The sequence below is a fragment of the Petaurus breviceps genome, unplaced genomic scaffold, assembly GCF_028583685.1.
Source record: "Petaurus breviceps papuanus isolate PSGF00001 unplaced genomic scaffold, PetGlider_PUasm1.0 175, whole genome shotgun sequence".
In the NCBI taxonomy this organism is placed as follows: domain Eukaryota; kingdom Metazoa; phylum Chordata; class Mammalia; order Diprotodontia; family Petauridae; genus Petaurus; species Petaurus breviceps.
The window spans coordinates 59,393,553-59,413,398 of record NW_027185764.1 but is presented as its reverse complement, the minus strand read 5'-3'; the positions used below and the strand labels follow the sequence as shown (position 1 = coordinate 59,413,398).

The 19,846-nt window shown below is 37.7% G+C and overlaps 1 protein-coding gene across 1 annotated transcript in view; it reads left to right on the top strand.

Annotated features, from left to right (window-relative positions):
* ANKRD31 (ankyrin repeat domain 31) overlaps positions 1-19,846 on the top strand; it is a 149,230-nt gene that overhangs the window by 86,884 nt on the left and 42,500 nt on the right. The window contains exon 9 of the mRNA XM_069085448.1: positions 6,853-8,404. Coding sequence (XP_068941549.1) covers positions 6,853-8,404 — 1,552 coding nt within the window. The remainder of the gene's footprint in view (positions 1-6,852; positions 8,405-19,846) is intronic.

The window sequence follows — 19,846 nt, the reverse complement described above, 5'->3', positions numbered from 1 at the left end:
TGAAACAAGCAAAAAGTTGGTATTTGGGGCGGCCAGGTGGCTCAGCGAGTAAGAGTACCGGCTCCAGTGTTGGGACGACCTGGAGATCAAATCCCGGGCTCAGACACTCAGCACCACACCCAGAAATAACTGGCCTTGTAACCTTGAGCAAGTTACTTAACCCCGATTGCTTAAAAATAATAAAAAAAAAAGTTGGTATTCAACTCTGTGCACCCCTGTTTCCCCTTCTGCAGTGAAAGTGGCAAGAGTGGGAAGGGTATGAAGAACAAACCAGGCTTTAGACTATGTGTTAGTACCAGTGTAGCTGTTTGTACTCTAAATATGAAATCTTTGTCCAACAATTGCATTGACATGCTACTAGAGGAGTGCAATCATACCAATTTGGACATTCTTGCCAAAAGATCTGAGGAAGTTATAGCTGATTGGAAGGTTGCCTCGTGGGTTTTCCTTTCAGGCATATAAAGGAATTGGCAGAGTTACCCCAAAGCACAAAGACAGATAATTTCACAGGATACTTGACTGTCACCTTGAAATTCTCTTGAGGAGTACCAACAAAAAGGGTATCATAATGAGAGTTGCAGCTTAGATACCAACATTAATTGAAGATGCGATGCCCCTTAGTCTGTAGTTCGCCTGTTCCTCAGCAGAGTTTTGGATTAGGGGCCAAAGGAAGTGATCTGGAACAGCAGCTGTAGCAGAGGCCTGCTGCCTTGTAAGTAGGATAGAATGGCCCATGTGGCATGACCGTCTCTCTTTGCTAGGGCTGCCACTGGGTCTACTTGTCCTGCTCTGTAAACAGTAAATTAGCAGTGGTGGGAAGAGTCAGGAACAGCTGAGTTCAAATCCAGCCTCAGATACTTGCTAGCTATGTGACCCTGAGCAAGTCACTTAACACATCTGCCTCAGCTTCTTCATCTGCAAAATAAGGATAATAATGATCTCTACCTCATAGGGTTGTTGTGAGGATCAAGTGAGGCAACTAGTGCCTCATTTCTTCTCCCTTTCTTTGGAGTGGGTGTTTGAGAACACTTTTTTCTTTTTCCATCCATTCCCCTTTTGTATTCTTTTTCTTTTCTTATCTTTTTTCCCCTTCTTCCTACCCTCCTCACCCAAATCCAAAATGATGGGTCCAAAAAAAAAGATCCAGTTGCTTGTGTGTGTGTGTGTGTGTGTGTGTGTGAGTGTGTGAAGACTTGTCTTCCATGTGGAATAGGAATAGCAAATTCAAAACCCCTTTTAACATAAACATAACATAACATGGATATAATATATCTAAGTTTAAGGCAGAAAGTATAGAGAATTTAATGAATTTTTGCCACCATTGTTAAACTTGACCAGGCTCTTTCTGGGCATACCCTCTTTAAACTGAGGTCTTTTGCTATTCACAGAATGGCAAGAATCCCTGGGTCAAATAAACTACTTCTGTGCTATTCTCCTTAAAGCAAAGACTAGATACTGCCAAAATAAAGGATGAATGAGACAATATGCTGTAATGAGACAATAGCTCCAATTTGACATTCAAAAAGACTTTGAAAATGGGACATGGATAAAGGAAAATATGTGAACACAGACTATTGTCATTTTCTATGGAAGTTTAACAAGCATAAAGCAATTGCAGCAATTAGGAGGTTAAAAGAGCCCAGAAACTGCCTTAGACAACAAATATGTTATTTTCTTACCAGACAAAGAGACACGGCAGCCAAGGGTAACAACAGTTTAGGGCACAAACTTGTTTGTAAAATCTCATGGGGATGGCAAAGGTTATGAAATAAGTCAATGTGGTGCATCTTATAGGAGACTGTGGATGATTATAAGCATTTTTAAAATTGTTGTTGTTTTGGTCTGCATTTGTGTAAGGAGATCAAAGGATCATAGTTTTAGAGGTGATAAGGACCTTAGGAGCCAGTGAATCTAATCCCTTTGTTTTATAGATGAGGAAGCTGAGGCCAGGGGAGATTAAGTCCCTTCCTTATCCAGGGTCACAGCTACTAAGTATGTGAAGTAATATTTGAACTCAGGTCTTCTTGTCTTGAAGTACTACTCCACAGGATTATTTCTCTCGTTGTAGATCAGTGACTTATCTATAATTTATGTCATTAGAAAGTGTTTTGGAGGTTGTTGTTCAGTTATTTTTCAGTCATGTCCTACTCTTCATGACCCCATTTGGGGTTTTCTTAGCAAAGGTTCTGGGGTGGTTTGCCATTTCCTTCTTTAATTCATTTTGTAGATGAGGAAACTGAGGCAAATAGGATTAAATGACTTGCCCAATGTCACACAGCTAGTAAATATCTGAGGCCAGATTTGAACTCAGGAAGAGGAGTCTTCCTGACTCTAGGACCAGCACTTCATCCAATGTTCCAACTAACTGCCCAGTTTGGGGTAAGATGGAGCTAAGTGATGGGCCCATGGTTACACAGTGAGTATGTATCAGAAGCAGGACTCAGCTAGAGGTCTACTTGACTAAAGTTGGCCTTCTGACCACTATACCACACTGCCTCTCATAAAACAGCAAAAAGTGATGGGTGGGAAAGCAAATTCACAGAAAGGTTGGCATGAGATCCAGTTAACCCAGATCATCCCAAGATCATTTAAAGTTAAAATTGGATGGGTCAACAAGCAGATTTAAAAAAGGGAACTGATCTATTAGCATTTTCATAATTAAATGTTTTTTCATCATTAACAGTGACTCTAACATAAGGACTCTAGTATCTTAGTCCCTAATGTGCTATATAAGAAAATGAAAATAGTGTTGAAGTAATGAAGACAGCAAGACCAGGCCAAGTATACATAGGGAAAGTCTGTGCTGGAAGCTGCAGAATTGTTCAGCCTTTGAGGCATGAAGTCTCCATATATTTGAGAGGAGGGATGGTATTACTATCAAAAAGGCAATCAGGTGAACCTACAAATAACAACCCACCTACATACCTATCTTCACATCTCTACAAAGTATTTATGAGAAAGATCTATACGTTTCCATGATGTTCTTGATGAAACTTTGAGAAGGAAATATGTAGGCTTTTGCAAATTATATTTTATAACAGTCACAAAACTGACTTATAAAGTACAGAAAATATAAAATCTCATTGCATTTATTGTTATTGGTTATAAAATATCATATGTTTCAGACAAAATGCATCCTTAAAAGTTCCTCAAGTAATGTCTCCCATTTTATGCTAAGAGATACAGAATTCATTGATAGATGCAGTACTACTTTGTTTAGTGATTTTCTGATTATTAATATAATGCAAGGTATAAAAGAGGGAGGGGTATTCTTTTTTTTTTCTTAAAGCAATGGGGGTTAAGTAACTTGCTCAAGGTTACACGGCCAGGTGTTTCTGGGTGGGTGCTAAGTATCTGAGCCTGGATTTGATCCCAGGTCATCCTGACTCTGGGCCCGGTGCTCTTATTCACTGTGCCACCTGGCCTCCCCTTGGGAGGGGTATTCTTGACAGTAGAGTTTGTCACTCTCATCAAGGATTTCCAGTGCAAAGTTCAAATGGAAAAGAGATTCCCTATAAATGATGAGATTCTCCAAGTACTCCTGTCTAAAGATAGCGTTGTGCTAGTTATAGAAGCATTGGAATGCTCTAGTTACTATTAAGAGAGATCCAAAACCACTATAAAGAATTTGGTTTATCAGTCTACACTGGAAAAGCCAAATGTATAACATGCCTCTTGACAAGACCATGAGAGGACTTGTCAAGGCTGGATGGACAGCCTGTTGAGGTATATCGATTTTACTCATCTTGGACAAGCATTGCAGGTAGATGATGAAGTTAGCCAGGTTTCAGTTGGAGTCAGAAAGGAATGGGCTGCACATGTGAAATTGTACAGCACTTTTGATCATCCCATACTTTTACCTAAAACAAAAACTCAGTGTTTTAGCACCAGTATTCTCCTGATTTCATCTGGAACAATGGATGTTATATGGTGAGTTATGAAGCTTTACAATCTCTGAAAAATAAAAATTTCAGGTGTTCTGAAGGGTAATAGAAAGCAGTAAGGAAATAAGTATTTATTAAGTACCTATTTTGTGCCAGGCACTATGTTAAGTGATTCACAAATATTATCTCACTTGACCCTCACAACAGCCCCATGAGGTGGATGCTATTATTATCTCATTTTACACTTGAGGAAACTGAGGCAAACAGAGGTTGTGACTTTCCCAGGTCATGTAGCTGGTAAATATCTGAGGTGGATTAAAGCTCTATCTACTTTGCCACCAGCTACCTGTAATGTAGCAGGAGTATCAGCACTGGTGAGATCTTGGATCCTTGGAAGGGAATTTTCATTTGAGATTGGCATATCTTTGCCATGAGAGAGAGAGAGAGAGAGAGAAGTTGGTGTACTGGATCAAAAGGTGATGAGTCAGGAAGACCTGAATTCAAGTCTGGTGAAGTGACTCAGGGCAAATCACTTCTCCTTGGATATGCTTTAAATTCTTCTATTTAAAGAGAATGTGCTGACTTGCATCCATATAGCATTGAAATCACAGCTCCCTATCCCTATGTAACTGCCATACATCTAGCCACTGTACCACCTAGCCTTCTCTATGTATGGAAGGAGCAAGTAGGGGTCAGCCTACTATTGTTAATAATTACATGTGCACAGGAAGTGATGTTAATGATACCATCCAGAATAACAGCATCTCAGAATTAGGAGGGAACTTAGGGGCCACCTAGACCGACTGATACATGGAAAAAAATTCTTTTTATAACATGCATGACAAAGTGGTCATCTAGCCTTTGCTCAAAGACCAACGGTAAAAGGCAACCTGCCACCTCTCAAGGCAGTGTATTTACCTTCTGTATAGTAAGAAAGCCCTTCTTTAGATGAAGTATACTTTTATGCAACTTCATTTCTTTACTCCTTGTCCTTTTCTCTAAGGTCAAGCAGAATAGATTTGATCCTTCTTCCATGTGACAGCCCTTCAGATATTTGAAGACCTCTGTCATGTCCCCTGCCTTGCAGGTGTTGTCTTCTCTAGGTTGAAAAGACTGAAGAAGACATCCAGGAGATTTATGAATGGAAAAGGGGTGGGCTGGTCCTTTAGCAACAGTGAGGGGTCAGCCCATTGTTAAAAGACTTACAGGAGAGCTTCCTCTGGTTAGGTGAACTTCTTGGGGAGGAGTGATGAGAGGACAGAGATAAGAACTTCTGGAGGAGAGAAAGTGTAGGTGGGTCGTGATTTGAAGGGAGATATCCATATCAATAAGATCTTGTTTCCACAGGTGGTGTGATGGTGAGCTGAGCTACTTGAATGTAAACAGAAAAATGTTTAAATGTAAACAGAATAGCCTGAGAGGACCAGAAATTAGGTTTAGTGTACTGCATAAAATAAGATCATTGATCTAGAGCTTAAAAGACCCTCTAGTCCAACTCCTTCATTTTATAGCTGAGGAAATTAAGACCCAGAAAAATTAAGTAGCCTGCCCAAGGTCACTCTGGTAATAAAATTCCAAACTAGGATTCAAACTTGGGTCACGTGACAACAATTTTAGCCCTCTCACCATGCTGCTACCTACTTTTGTAGAGAAATTCATGTCTTTGCAACTTAGTCTAGGGAGTGTCTTAGACAGGGGTATGCTGGTAAATGCTTAATGAACGACTCTCTGAGGAAAAAAAACCACGTACAGATGACACTTAAGTATAACTTATGCTATTGAAATTTTATCCATCACTTTCTTAAATCTAGACAATTAAAAAAACAAACCAAGCCCCGATTTATAGCATTTGCTTATATTCAAGGTATAAATGCTCACACAATTGGCTCTCTCATACAAACTGGCTGTAGCACATCCCAGATAAATAATGGGGAGAATTTGGCTTAGATTATATTTGTTTTCATTTAAGATCTATAAACACTTAAGGTCATCAAGGAGATTGAGAAAAAAGACCATCATAGAAATGTTTCATTTGTTCAGCCATTTCTAAGACTAGTCACACACCTAAGCCTATCTTGTCACATTGTATATAAGCTGTTTTACATGACCACAACTAAAAAAAAATTCTTATAAAAAAAGGCATTTATAGCTTAGATTTGGCTTGGTGGTGACTTTATGGAAATCCCCATCCTATGCAAGTCATCTTTATTTTTGCCTTGTTTATTTCCATATTCAAAGATATATATATATATATATATATATATATATATATATACACATACACGTATATATGTCGTATTTATATACATATGACTTACCAAGGTTATTGTTACCTCTCTCTCGTCCGAGAGAGCTATACAGATACATTGACAGTTACCCGCAGAGCATTTTCCAATTTTATTTCCCCTTAACCCTCTTAGTTTCCCTTTTCCTTTTTGGGTCTTTTACCCTTTCTTATGTCTCTATGCATTTGTACTTTGCTTTTTCTGTTATCTCTAAGTGATGACAGCTACAGAATAGGTGACTTACCTAATGGAGTTGAAGTGTCTAAGCTGGGAGTGTGACAAAAGTCTTGCAAAGCATTCTGCTTTGAAATGCATATATCAAAATACAGGTTGTGGTTTTCTTTTCCCATCTGTTTAGTTTTATAAGTCTACTAAGGCTTAAGTAGAAAGATTTTATTATGTTCAGTAACACCAATAGTACTAAAATACTAGGGGAAAGGGAGCAAAAGACACATCACAGAACAAAATAATAAACCACACACTGAGCCTATTATGTTTTGCTTTTATTTCTCCTAGTTGTACCCTTTTCTGAAACATCAGGTTTGGTTTGACTCAGCAGGCCCCACGGTCAAATCAAGTTATAACAATTTAATGGAATAGTAAAGATATGCCAACAACCCAGGATGAATTGAATATACAATTGTAGCTGAAAATGAAGTTAACCATATATTTTGTTTCTGTAGAAACCAGAATGCAGTCCCAGAAGCAGCGAGTATTTTAATAATGATAACTCCAGAGAAATAAAAGATAGGAAAATAGAGGTTTCTAAAAGAAACAAAGGGAATTTATTGAGGAATAAAGGAGCTGTGAATGAAAATCATCAAAAAATATCAAAGAATAAAAAGCTAATTCCAACTAGGAACAAGCAGACAACTGTTGATCAAATAAATGACAAAGAATCCCCAAAGATCAGTATGCAGGATGTCCATGAACCCAAGAGCTTTGTTCCTGTGGGAGAGAGAAAAAGTAGGACAATTCCTCAAACAACTGAGATGAGTGGTAGAAAGAGCAATACAAAGATACCAGTGGCAACCTCTTCAAAAAGAATAACTAGATCTATTGCTCATCAACAGCAGGACCCTGAATCTTTCTGTGACCTTTCAGAAAAGTCTAGTACGCCGACCCACTCAGTAACTCCAATGCTGAAAAATCGTCTGTGTCATAATAGTGAAGTTTTTTCAGTTTCGGAAGGAAGAAGTGCTTATGAAAATGGCACAGTGAGCCAGGAAGAACCTGACCAGAGCACAGGGTTGGCAGACAATCAGAAAGAACCCAATATCTTAGAATCAGAAGCTGCTGAGCCAGCAGAAGCCATCCTTCTCTCTGGGCTTCCCTCTTGTGAGGAAGCCAAGTTGCCATTGAATGCTGAAGGAAATGATCACACTGGTCATCATAAGAACCCTGTTCCTTGTGAGGCCAGTCCCTATGATAACTCCAGTCATAAAGGTGAGAGTGTAACAGCCTGGGAAAAGTGTTTCCTTTCCTTTGTAGATAGAAAGGTTGATAGTGACAATGATAGTAATGATGATGGTGATGGTGGATGCCTCTCTGAGGGGACCATATTGCCCAAGAAGATGACTTGTTTTGCAAATGATGAAAACCAGAGTAATTGCAAAACAAACTCAGAGCATGAAAAAGAGTCAAGTTCCCAACACTACTCACCTTCTGATATTCAATCTTTACTCCAGGAAAGTGTTTTTTGGGCAGGTAGCCTTGCAACAACTTCACAACAGGACATCACCAACTTATCTGATTCAGATTGTACTGTTATTTCCGAAAGGTATATTGTAAATGATGGACAGAATATTACAAGAATTACTTCTGATGTCAACCCTGAGCAGATTCCCCTGACTAGTACAGGGACACGGTCAACACCTGACTTATCAGGGCAAATTAGTAGAGTTGAAATATCCACCAGTCTTCGTAATAACTCCAATGTGCCAAGTTCTTTCATTAATGAGACAGATGAGGAGAGAGTAACCAATGAGAGGGGAGAGAAGAGTTCAGAAAAAACCTACACTGAGAAAACTCAAGAGAGTCATCAAAAGAGTATTGAGTGCACAGGACAATCTCATGAAAAGGAAGCAACTAAAATGGAAATAAAGCAATCAGAACTTCCAGAGAGTGATGTGATTCCAAATAAAAATATACAGTCTACTAAAAATATGAACGAGGATTTAAGAGATGCCTCACAGATCAAGCAAGGGATAGAGAAGACAATTCCTTCCCAATCAGGTAATATTTAAATTATTATTATTGTTATTTTTACAATATTACATGTTTTCTTAACCTATAAATCTTCCAGTGAATTCCATGCTGTATGTACCCACTTCAACAAGTATTTGCCAGGTCCCTCTCATGGCTAATAGCTAGTGTGTATATAATACTTTAAGCTTTGTGAAGCTCTTTACAAATATTATTTCATTTTATCTTCACAGCAACCCTGGGAGGTAGGTGCTATAGTTATCCACAGTGACAATGGATCCCTGCAGGTTATATATCAACTTAGAAAACCACAAATTAACATGATGTATGTTGTATTGTGTTTTTTGTTTATTTTACTAAACATTTACTAATCACATTTTAATCTGGTTGGGTTTTCCTTTCCAGTTTTATCTGAATTCTTGCTGCCTGAGGGCCTCAAATTTGAGCCCTCTACTCTAGATTGACAGTCTCCTTAGTACATTGCCCAGAACTGACCATGATAGTTTAGATGTAGTCTGACCAGGGAAGAGTACAGAAGTACCATCGCATCTCTGCCAGACTTGGTGACTCTCTTCGTACATCCTGAGATTACATTAGCCTTTTTTGGCTGCCATATCATACTGCTCACTCATGTTGAGCTCAAAGTCCACTAATTTTATTTATTTTTTTCTTTTTTTGGAGGGGGGGAAGGCAGGGCAGTTGGGGTTGGGTAACCTGCCCAAGCTCACATAGCTAGTAAATGTTAATTGTCTGAGGCTGGATTTGAACTCAGGTCCTCCTGACTCAAGAACTGGTGCTCTATTCATTGTGTCACCTAGCTGCCCTGAAAGTCCACTAATTTTCACAGATTTTTTTTTTCAGAACTGCTATCTTATACTCCTGCAACTTGTCCAACCATTCTTCAGTCTCCTTTGCTGGACCTTCATCCAGGAAAAATCCATTATCTGTGGGTGTCCTTTGTGGCCCTGTACTTGGTCCTCCTCTCTTTTTCCTCTTTCTGGGTGATGTCAGCAGCTTACAAGAATTCAACTATCTTCTCTATAAAGTGATTTCTATATCTGTGTATCTAGTCCTAACCTCCCTACTGAGCTCCAGTCCCACATCCCCAACTGCCTCTTGGACATCTAAAACCAGATGTCCCATAGGCATTTCAAACTCAGTCTTTGCAAAACATAATTCATTATCTTTCCCTTCAAACCCCTCCTTCTCCTGAACATCCCTTTTATTGTCAATGTACCACCATCCTCACAGTTACCCTGGCTTTAGACCTCAATGTCATCTCCAACTTCTCACCCACATTCACACACATATAAGATGCTAGTAAATTTTGTTACAAAATCATTTGTCTGTTGCCCCTTTTCTCCACTCATAGAACCTCTACTCTTATACAAGCCATTATCACCTCTTGCCTGAATTATTGCAATATTTTTCTAATTGGTCTTCCTGCCCTAAATTTACCTACTCTAAACCACCCTCCACTCATCTACCAAAGTGATTTTCCTGAAGTTTAGGTCTGACCATGTTACTACCCTACTGAGTAAACTCCTGTGGCTCCCATTTACCCTCAGAATCAAATATAAAATCCTCCATTTGCCATTTAAAGTACTTTACAACTTGGGTCTTTCTACCTTTCCAGTTTCCTTCCTTCCATGTATCTTACAATCTCACTACAACAGCCTGTTTACTGTTCCTTGAATAAGCCACTCCATCTATCTCCCATACATAAGAATACTCTTTCTCCTCACTTGCAACTCCTAGCTTCCCTAGTTTCCTGTAAGATTCAGCTGAAATTTCACCTTCTGCCAGAGGCATTTCCTGGTTCCCAAATCCATCCCAGTCTCTTCACTCTAAGATTACTTTTATCTCTGTGTGTATAAGTATGTGTATGTATGTGTGTATATATACATATATCTGTAGATATTTAAATATATATGTATACACACACACGCACACATACCAGCTATGACTTTCTTCAAGTCATTGAAAAAAAAATTTATACAGCATAGAAGCCAAGCATGGATCTTTAGAGCTCTCCACTGAAGACCTCCTCCTAGGTCACAATTAAACCATTTTAGAATACTCTTTTGGGTTCTGCCACTTAAATACCTAAATTCATCTATTAGTATCATCATCTAACCTACCATTAATTTGTCTTATCCAAGAGAAATGCATGAGACTTTATCATATGCTTTGCTGAAGTCAAAATAAGCCATATATAGCATTTCCCTTATCTGCTAGTTTTTTTTTTTATTTTGTCCAAAAAAAGTATGTTTAGCTTGGTATGACCTGTTCTTAATGATACGTTATGGCCTCTTTATGATCATCAATTTCTTTTCTAGGTGTTCACTAACCATTCTTTTAATAATATGTTCTGGAGGGCAGCTAGGTGACACAGTGAGTAAAGCGCCGGCCCTGGAGTCAGGAGGACCTGAGTTCAGTTCTAGCCTGAGACACTTAACACCCACACAAAAATACTAGCTGTGTAACCTTGGGCAAGTTACTTAACCCCAGTTGCCCTCCAAAAGGTAAAAAAAAAAAAAATGTTCTGGAATTTTTCCAAGAATTGAATTTAATTAAAGCTCACTGGCCTATAATTATTTTTGAAAACCAGGAAAATGTTTCCCTTTTTCTAGTCTTGGGGTACTTTTCATTTTTCCACATTTTCCATAGCCTTTCACATATTATTGAACATTAATGTCTCAGCAATCACATACCCCAGTTCTTTCAGTAATGTCAGACAATTTCAGCTGGACTAGGTGACTTTAACTCATCAAGGTCAGCTAGGTGGTCTCTTACTATCTTATTATGTATATCTTTACTGTTAATTCCTCTTTAGTAATTTTTCATTCTGTCCCTTTAGTCTCCTTGACAGAGAACATAGAAGCAAAATAAGGGCTGAGCAGCTTCTCCTTTCTGGTCAGTTATCACTCTCCTATCTACCCACAGGAAATAGTTCTCTCCAGTATTTCCCCAAGTATTTCTCCCCAGAATTTTTCTCCCTATGGGAAGTATTTCTCTTTGTTTCCTTGGAATTTCATTCTTCAGAGTTTCATATCCCACCTGGGTGGACTTTGCCCATAGAATTTTAGCATATGCAATACTGCCTGTGTTTTCTCTGAATCCTTTGAAATTTTCTCTTCCAAAATCCATTTATGACTTTTCTCTCTTCTATCACAAATTCTACTCTGGAATGGCCACTTTTCTTGAACTGTCACTCTATATCACAATTGTTTCTAGTGAATGTAACTTTAACAACTTAGAAGTACCCTCAAAGAAATTTCTGTGCATTGAGACCCTTACAAAGTGTGAATTTTTATCATCTGTTAATATGACTAATATTTCTCAAACTAGTAAAAACCACACACAGCATTAACATCCCACATTTTCTTGCTTTTCAGACAAGGGCATGACTGATAATGTAAACAGAGAGCAAAACACCGAAAGAAGCCACAAGGAGGCAAGAGAGAAAAGAAGTCCAGACACTCATGTGCCTAGAAATTTACAACTACATGAAAAAAGAGTTCAGATGAAAAGAAAAAGGCAAGATCTTCAAGAAACTACCTGTAGTCAAGATCTGAGTTCCTCTATAAGTGTAAACAAGGATTTACAGAATCAATCACAGCAAGAGGATTCTCCTGATCCTAAAGCTTCCAAGATTCCAGGTTTATTTTAACTTGTTATTCTTTTCTCCCAAACTTCCTTATTTCTGAAGAGGGTACCACCATTCTTCTAGTCCACCATTTTTGTAACCTCTGAGTTATCTGCAATTTGTCATTCCCCTTCAGCTCACATACCTAATCAGTTGTCATATCTTGTTTCTACCTTCACAACATCTTTTGTGTCTGTCCCTATCTCTCTATTCATATAGTCACCACCCTAGTTCATGCCCTTACCACCTTTTATTTGTATCTCTGTAACAGTCTCCTAGTTGATATTCCTGTGGCAACACTACCCCCCCCCCATAAACCATCTTCCTTATAGCTGCTAAAGTGATTTTCCTAAGATGCAAATCTAGCTCTATCACTTCTCAGCTCAGCAAACTCCCATGGATCCCTGTTTCAAGGATCAAATATATAACCTTGTGTTTTGTCTTTATAAAGACCTTCACAACCTGATTCTGATCTACCTGTCCAGCCTTACTAAACATTACTCCCCTTCCTGCACTCTGAGGTTCAGTCACATTGACTTACTTTCTGCTCAATACTCCATCTCCTGTCTTGGTACCTTTGCACAGACTGTTTTGCATGCCTAAAATGCATTCCTTCTTCACCTCCATTTCTTAGAAACCCTTATTTCCTTCCAACTCAAGTATTACCTTTTGCCTGAAGCCTTTCTAGATCTCTTGAGCTGCTAGTGCCTATGAAACTCCACCCCAGCCAGTTACTTTGTATTTATTTTACCCCCAGTTTGTATATTCTAACTGTGTGTGTACATGTTATCTCTCCTAAGAGAACGTAAGTTCCTTGAGGGAAGAGGTGGTTTCATTTTTGTCTTTATCTTCCTAGGACCTAGCACAGTGCTTGGCACATAGCAGGTGCTTAATAAAGACTTGTTGATTAATTGATTCTGAGGATCATATGAGATAATCGTAATAATAATAATAATAGCATTTACATAATGCTTTAAGGTTTGCAAAGCACTTTACAATCTCATTCTATCCTCATAATAACCCTGGGAGGCAAGTGATATTATCCCCATTTTACAGATGAGTCAGGGAAAATTTAAATTACACAGTTTATTAGGATCTGAGGTCAGATTTGAACTCAAGTCTTCCTGAATTCAGGTCCAGTTCTCTATCCATTGCAACACTTAGCCATGCTATGATAAAAGTAGTACTGTAACAATAGTACTCTGATTAATTATTGTCCTGACTATATAGGGTCTATAGATGAGCACTGAATGTGTCTTTATGAGTCAATTTGGCTTTTTTCAACAGTCTTAATGGTCAAGTAATATGTCATTACTTTAGTAATGAGATCTATGAGGAGAGGTGGAGAACCTGTGACCTCAAGGCCACATGTGACCTTCTAGGTCCTTGGGTACAGCCTTTTGAATGAGTCTAAGTTTTACAGAACAATTCCTTTTATTAAGGAGATTTCATTGATATAAGGAATCCCTAGTGAGGAAACTCATGCTACCAATGCAAATCAGCATCTGTTTTGTCATTTGTAGTCCTAGAGAGTTATCTGAGGGTGTTGAGAGATTCAGTGCTCTAGGTCACACAGCCAGTATGTATCAAAGGACTTCAGCCCAGTGTCTCTTGACTCCAAGGCCTTCTCGCTATCCATTGTGTCATGCTGCCTCTGATTTTTTGTCCATATTCTACTATATGTCCTCCATAGAAGACCTATCCAATGTACTAGAGACTTTCCTCTAACTAGGTCTTTTCTTTATTGATGTTACTTTGTTCCTCTGACAATATAAGAACCAACTTGACTCAGATCTCACATTGAGAGTCTCAAGTATACTTGAGCATCTGGGTGGGTGTGATAGCCATATGTGACATTAGGATATCAACAGTTAACTTTTGTCCATAGCACCTCTACTCCCTTTTCCACTACTACAATCACTGAAGAAGTAAAAGAGGGTCACACAGGGTTGAGGGCCATTTTGTACTTTTCTTGGTATTGTGGGTTAGCATGACGAATGAATTCATCTCCTAGTGGCCTGTATCCTGGTAATGAGCCTCGCCATCCTTAGTTAGAGGGGTTCTCCAGCAGCAGGTGCTATTTGTCTCTGGGAGCACACTCAAAGCCTTTCCATTTCTCTAACTAATTAGGACCTGTGGCCTCCTTGCTAAGTCTATAAGTGACTCACTGGGATCCTTTAACTATAGGACTCAATTCTAACATTCTAAAAGTTGGAAATCACAAAACCTTCTAGAGCTTGTGCTCCATTGTCATCCCCTTTTCTATTTCTGGTTTCATCCCATGATTAAGTGTCAAAGTAAGACCTGTGGTAGGGTTAATCATAATCATACCTATTGAATAGTGACCTCTGCCCATAGCTACTAAAAATAATGTTTCATGACTCACTAATAGTAAGTCACTATGAATAACACAAAACATTCTATGTGGTATATTATCAATCTATATTGCATATAGCTTACAAAAATTTAAGTTAGACAATTTGTTTTTCCCTGTCTTCCCCCTCACATACATACAATTCAATTTTACGTTTGAACATGTGTGAAAAAAATGACAGAGATAAAAGGTTACAGGATTTGTGTGTCTCTGACCACACCCTTTCAAGCTGAGGGCAGAGTTCAGACTGCCACCTTTGTAGAGGAAACACAGCTAAAGTACTTGTACCAGGGAAGCTATGTCAAATCAAAACATCAAAAAACTCATTGGGACTCCACTTACTCTTTTACATTGAAACTGGAAAGTTTGCTATCTACCCCCAGAAAGAGAACATGAACTCTGAATTAAAATTGAAATATAATTTTATCATTTTAAATTTTTTTCTGACTTTTTTTGCAATATGACTAATATGGAAGTGTTTTGCATGATTTCACATGTGTAATTGGTATCATATTGCTTTCCTTTTTCAGTGGGTGGGGGAGGGGTGGCAGGGAGGGAGAAAATGTGGAACTCAGTTTTTTTTAAAGCATGTTTAAAAAGTAATTTTTTCTAAAGAAAAAGAAATTGGGTAGTTTGTGGTTTTATCTGGTGTAAAGAGTAGACCCTGTATAACCCTAGCAAGTTATTTAACTTCTCTGAGCCTTAATCTCCTCATTTGTAAAGTGAATAGGGTGAACTAGGTGACTTTCTAAGGTCACTTTCATTTTGACATGTTCCTATGACCCTCTTCAGAATGTAAGATTCATGGGGCCATAGGTTCCTCTAGCCTTGGAGCCATTTCAGAACCTACTTTGTGAACTCTTGGGACCTTCTTCATTTTTCTTTTAAAAGTATTTTATTTTTTTCCCAATTATGTGTCAAGACAATTTTTAGCATTTATTTTTACAAGATTTTGACTTCCAAAATTTTCTCATTCTCTCTCTTCCCTCCCCTCTTCTTAAAATGGTAGGCAATTTGATGTGTTATATATGTATAATTATGCAAAACCTATTTTCATATCAGTCACAGTTGTGAAAGAAACAAATAAAAGGAAAAAGAACCATAAACAAACTAAGTTTAATAAGTGTGTGCTTCAATCTGCATTCAGAGTCCATCAGTTCTTTATCTGGATGTGGACAGCATTTTCTATCCTGAGTCCTTTGTACTTGTCTTGGATCATTGTGGTGCTGGGAAAAGCTGAGTCATTCCCAGCTAATCATCACACAGTGTTGCTGATATTGTACAAGATGTATTCCTGCTTCTGCTCATTTCACTTGACATCAGTTCATAAAAATCTTTCCAGGTTTTTCTGAAATTTGCCTGCTTGTCATTTTTCATAGCACAATAGTATTCCATTACATTCATATACCACAACTTGTTTAGCCATTCCCCAATTAATGGGTATTCCCTCAATTTCTAATTCTTTGCCACCACACAAAGAGCTACTATAAATAATTTTGTACATGTGGGTTCTTTTCCCTTTTTTATAATCGCTTTGAGATACAAACCTAGTAGTGGTATTGCTGGATCAAAGGGTATGCACTGTTTTGTTGGCTTTTGGGCATACATAGTTCAAAATTGCTCTCCAGAATGGTTGACTCAGTTCAGAACTCCATCCGCAATGCATTAATGTCTCAATTTTCTTACATTTTCTCCAACATTTATTGTTTTCTGTTTTTGTCATATTAACCAATCTGATAGATGTGAGGTGGTACCTCAGAGTTGTTTTATTTTGCATTTCTCTAATCAAAAGTGATTTAGAGCACTTCTTCACATGCCTATAGATAGCTTTTATTTCTTTGTCTGAAAACTGCCTATTCATATCTTTTGACCATTTACCAATTGAGGAATAATAGCTTGTATTCTTATAAATTTGACTTAATTCTCTATATATTTGAGAAGTGAGGCCTTTATCAGAGAAATTGACTGTAAAGATTATTTCCCAGCTTTTTGATTTCCTTCTAATCTTGGTTGCATTGGTCTTGTTTGTGCAAAAGTGTTTTAATTTAATATAATCAAAATCATCTATTTTACATTTTGTAATGCTCTCTATCTCCCATTTGGTCATGAATTCTTCCCTTCCCCATAGATCTGACAGGTAGATTGTTTCTTGTTCTTCTAATTTGCTTATGGTGTCACCCTATATGTCTAAATCATGTACCCATTTTAACCTTATTTTGGTATACAATGTGAGATGTTGGTCTATATCTAGTTTGTGCTGTTATTTCCTAGTTTTCCCAGCAGTTTTTGTCAAATAGTTCTTATCCCAAGTGTTAGGGTCTTTGGATCTATCAAACACTAGGTTATTATGAGTCATTTACTACTGTGTCTTATGTACCTAACCTATTCCACTGATCTACCACTCTATTTCTTAACCAGTACCAGATAGTTTTGATGATTAATGCTTTATAATATAGTTTAAGACCTGGTATTACTAGATCACCTTCCTTTGTAATTTTTTTCATTAATTCCCTTGATATTCTTGACCTTTTGTACTTCCAGGTGAATTTTGTTGTAATTTTTTCTAGCTCTATAAATTTTTGATAGTTTCATTGGTATGGCACTGAATAAGTAGGTTAGTTTAGGCAGGATTGTAATTTTTGTTATATTAGCTCAGCCTAGCCATGAACAATTGATATTTTTTTCAATTGTTTAGATTTGACTTTATTTGTGTGGAAAGTGTTTTATAACTGTGCTCTTATAGTTCCTGGGTTTATCTTAGCGGATAGACTCCCAAGTATTTTATATTGTTTTCAGTTATTTTCAGTGAAATTTCTCTTTCTATCTCTTGCTATTGGGCTTTGCTGGATATATAAAGAAATGCTGATGATTTATGTGGGTTTATCCTATATCTTGCAACTTTACTAAAGTTGTTAATTATTTCAAGTATTTTTTTAGTTGATGATTCTCTAGAATTCTCTAAGTATATTATATCATCTGCAAAGAGTGATAGTTTTGTTTCCTCATTGCTTATTCTAATTCCTTCTGTTCTTTTTCTTCTCTTATTGCTATAGCTAATATTTTCCAGTACAATATTGAATAGTGGTGATAATGAGCATCCTTACTTCACAACTGATCTCATTGGGATGGCCTCTAGTTTATCCCCATTACAGATATGCTTCCTTATGGCTTTAGATAGATACTGTTTATCATTTTAAGGAACACATCCCTTATTCCTATGTTCTCTAGTGCTTTTAATAGGAATGGATGCTGTATTTTGTCAAAGACTTTTTCCTGCATCTATTGAGATAATCATATGATTTCTGTTGGTTTTGTTATTGATACGGTCAATTATGTTTTTAGTTTTCCTAATACTGAACCAACCCTGTCTTCCTGGTATAAATCCCACCTGGTTATAGTATGTAATCCTTATGATATATTGCTATATTCACCTTGCTAGTATTTTGTTTAAAATTTTTGCATCTGTATTCATTAGGAAAATTGGTCTATAATTTTCTTCCTGTTTTAGCTCTTCCTAGGGAATTTCTTTCTTGAAAGTTAATGAACTGGTAAAAATTATGAAATCTCTAAGGTGAAGGACCTATAATTCTAAATTCCCATTTTTAAAAAGTTTCCTTTGTACCTACCCTCATGGTTATAAAAGACCTATAACCTCTTTATGAAGTCTGTGAACCATTCCATTACAATCTTTAGGCAATGAGGTACTCAACTCCAACTTTGCCTGTGTTTTAAAAAGCTGCTTCATTGCTGTTATTGCATAGCTGATTGTGTTGAAAGATGTGGGGCTTGCCTACAGCAAAGTAGTGTCTGCAAGAGTCTAATTTTCCTGAAACACATCCCCTGTGGATCTGTTTGTGTGGTATGTACCCCTGGGTAAGCCTCAAATGCTTGATAATGCTGCTAACTTACCAGAGTCCTTGGCAAAGAAGCCAAGGGTTTGGTAGTAGTGAATTTGTCACATGGCCATTGATAATGTCCTCATCCTTGACAACACTTTTGCAGCTATTTTCTATTCTCTTAAGTGTGTTTATGTAAGAAATTGTGGGATTCTGTCAGTTAGGGATCCCTGGGATCTGATCCTTAGAACATACTCTATAGTGACCAGCTATTTGGGGCGGGCATAGTAGGAAGGGACTGTGTATTTCCTTGTCTCTGATATGCAATATTCTTGGGCTGTCATCTTCATCTCCCTCTGACTGAAACCCTAGACTCCATTCCTTATTTTGCCAAGGTCCAAGTCTCTAAGTATTTCCTTGCAATCTTCTTTCCACCCTCTCTTCCCCCCTCCTACTTTCCAGTACCCTTTTTGTATTGCTTTCCCCCATTAGAATGTCAGCTCCTTAAGGGCAGGAACTATCTTGCTTGCTTGTATTTGTATCCCCAGTGCATAGCTCAGACCCTGACCTCAGTCAAACTGAGATCTGTTAAAGACCTTACCCTAAAAAGGCCAAGGCCTCCCACTGCATCCTGGGCCATCTCCAGTTGTCCTGATATGTATCTTGCCACTGGACCCAGATGGCCCAGAAGAGAAAGTGAGGCTGGTGACTTTGCACAGTCCTCCCTCACTTAACTTCAGTTCATTTGCATGTCATGACATCACCCCCTGATGTCATGGTCCTCTTGGAGAATGAGGGACAAACAACAGCAACAGCATAGCACAGACCCTGGAACATAAGGAGTGCTCAATAAATGGTTTCTCTCTTCATCCCATCTAGCTAACTCGTTATCCTATTGGAGATTTTCCTTTTATTCTCCAATAAGCCTCCTTTATAGTTTTGGGGAATTCTGAGATGCAGTACTGGGTCTTTCCCCTCTATTAAGGGCTACACATTTAAAATAAAGTTTTGCAAGTTCCTTTGAATATGGCTTGAGGCTACAGTGTCTGTGTCACTAAGCCATGTAATGTTCTGTGCAAGTATAACACCATTCAGTAGTTTAGCTAGTTTTAAAGCATTGCCATTACAAGTTAATCATCTGACTCTGTTTCTAAAGATTGTGAGGCCATATATGCAAATGATATTTTACTAAGGGCAAAAAAAAGGTCAGGAAAAATGAATTAGAGTAAAGCCTCATTAATCTGAATTGCAAGGAATTATGAAAAAAGAAATTTCAGATGGTATACTTTATTTTTTATAAAAGAAAAATAGAGCATATAATGGGCTAGAGGATAGTAGTTCCTTTAAATTATACTAGAAATATTAGGTAGAAATTACCTGTTGCAACTCTTAAATCTAATAAATCATAATGTAACTTTAGGACAGCAAAATTTTTTAGAATACTATCATCAAAAAAAATTTGGTCCATTTTAGGTCTCACCACCATGGAATTATTGAGAACAGTGATGAACATTGCACTAGAATTTTAAATGGTTTTCAGTCAGGAAGATCATGAATTAACTTAATGGAAAGTAATGTTCTGAGATGAATATAGTGAAATAGATGAAGCATTA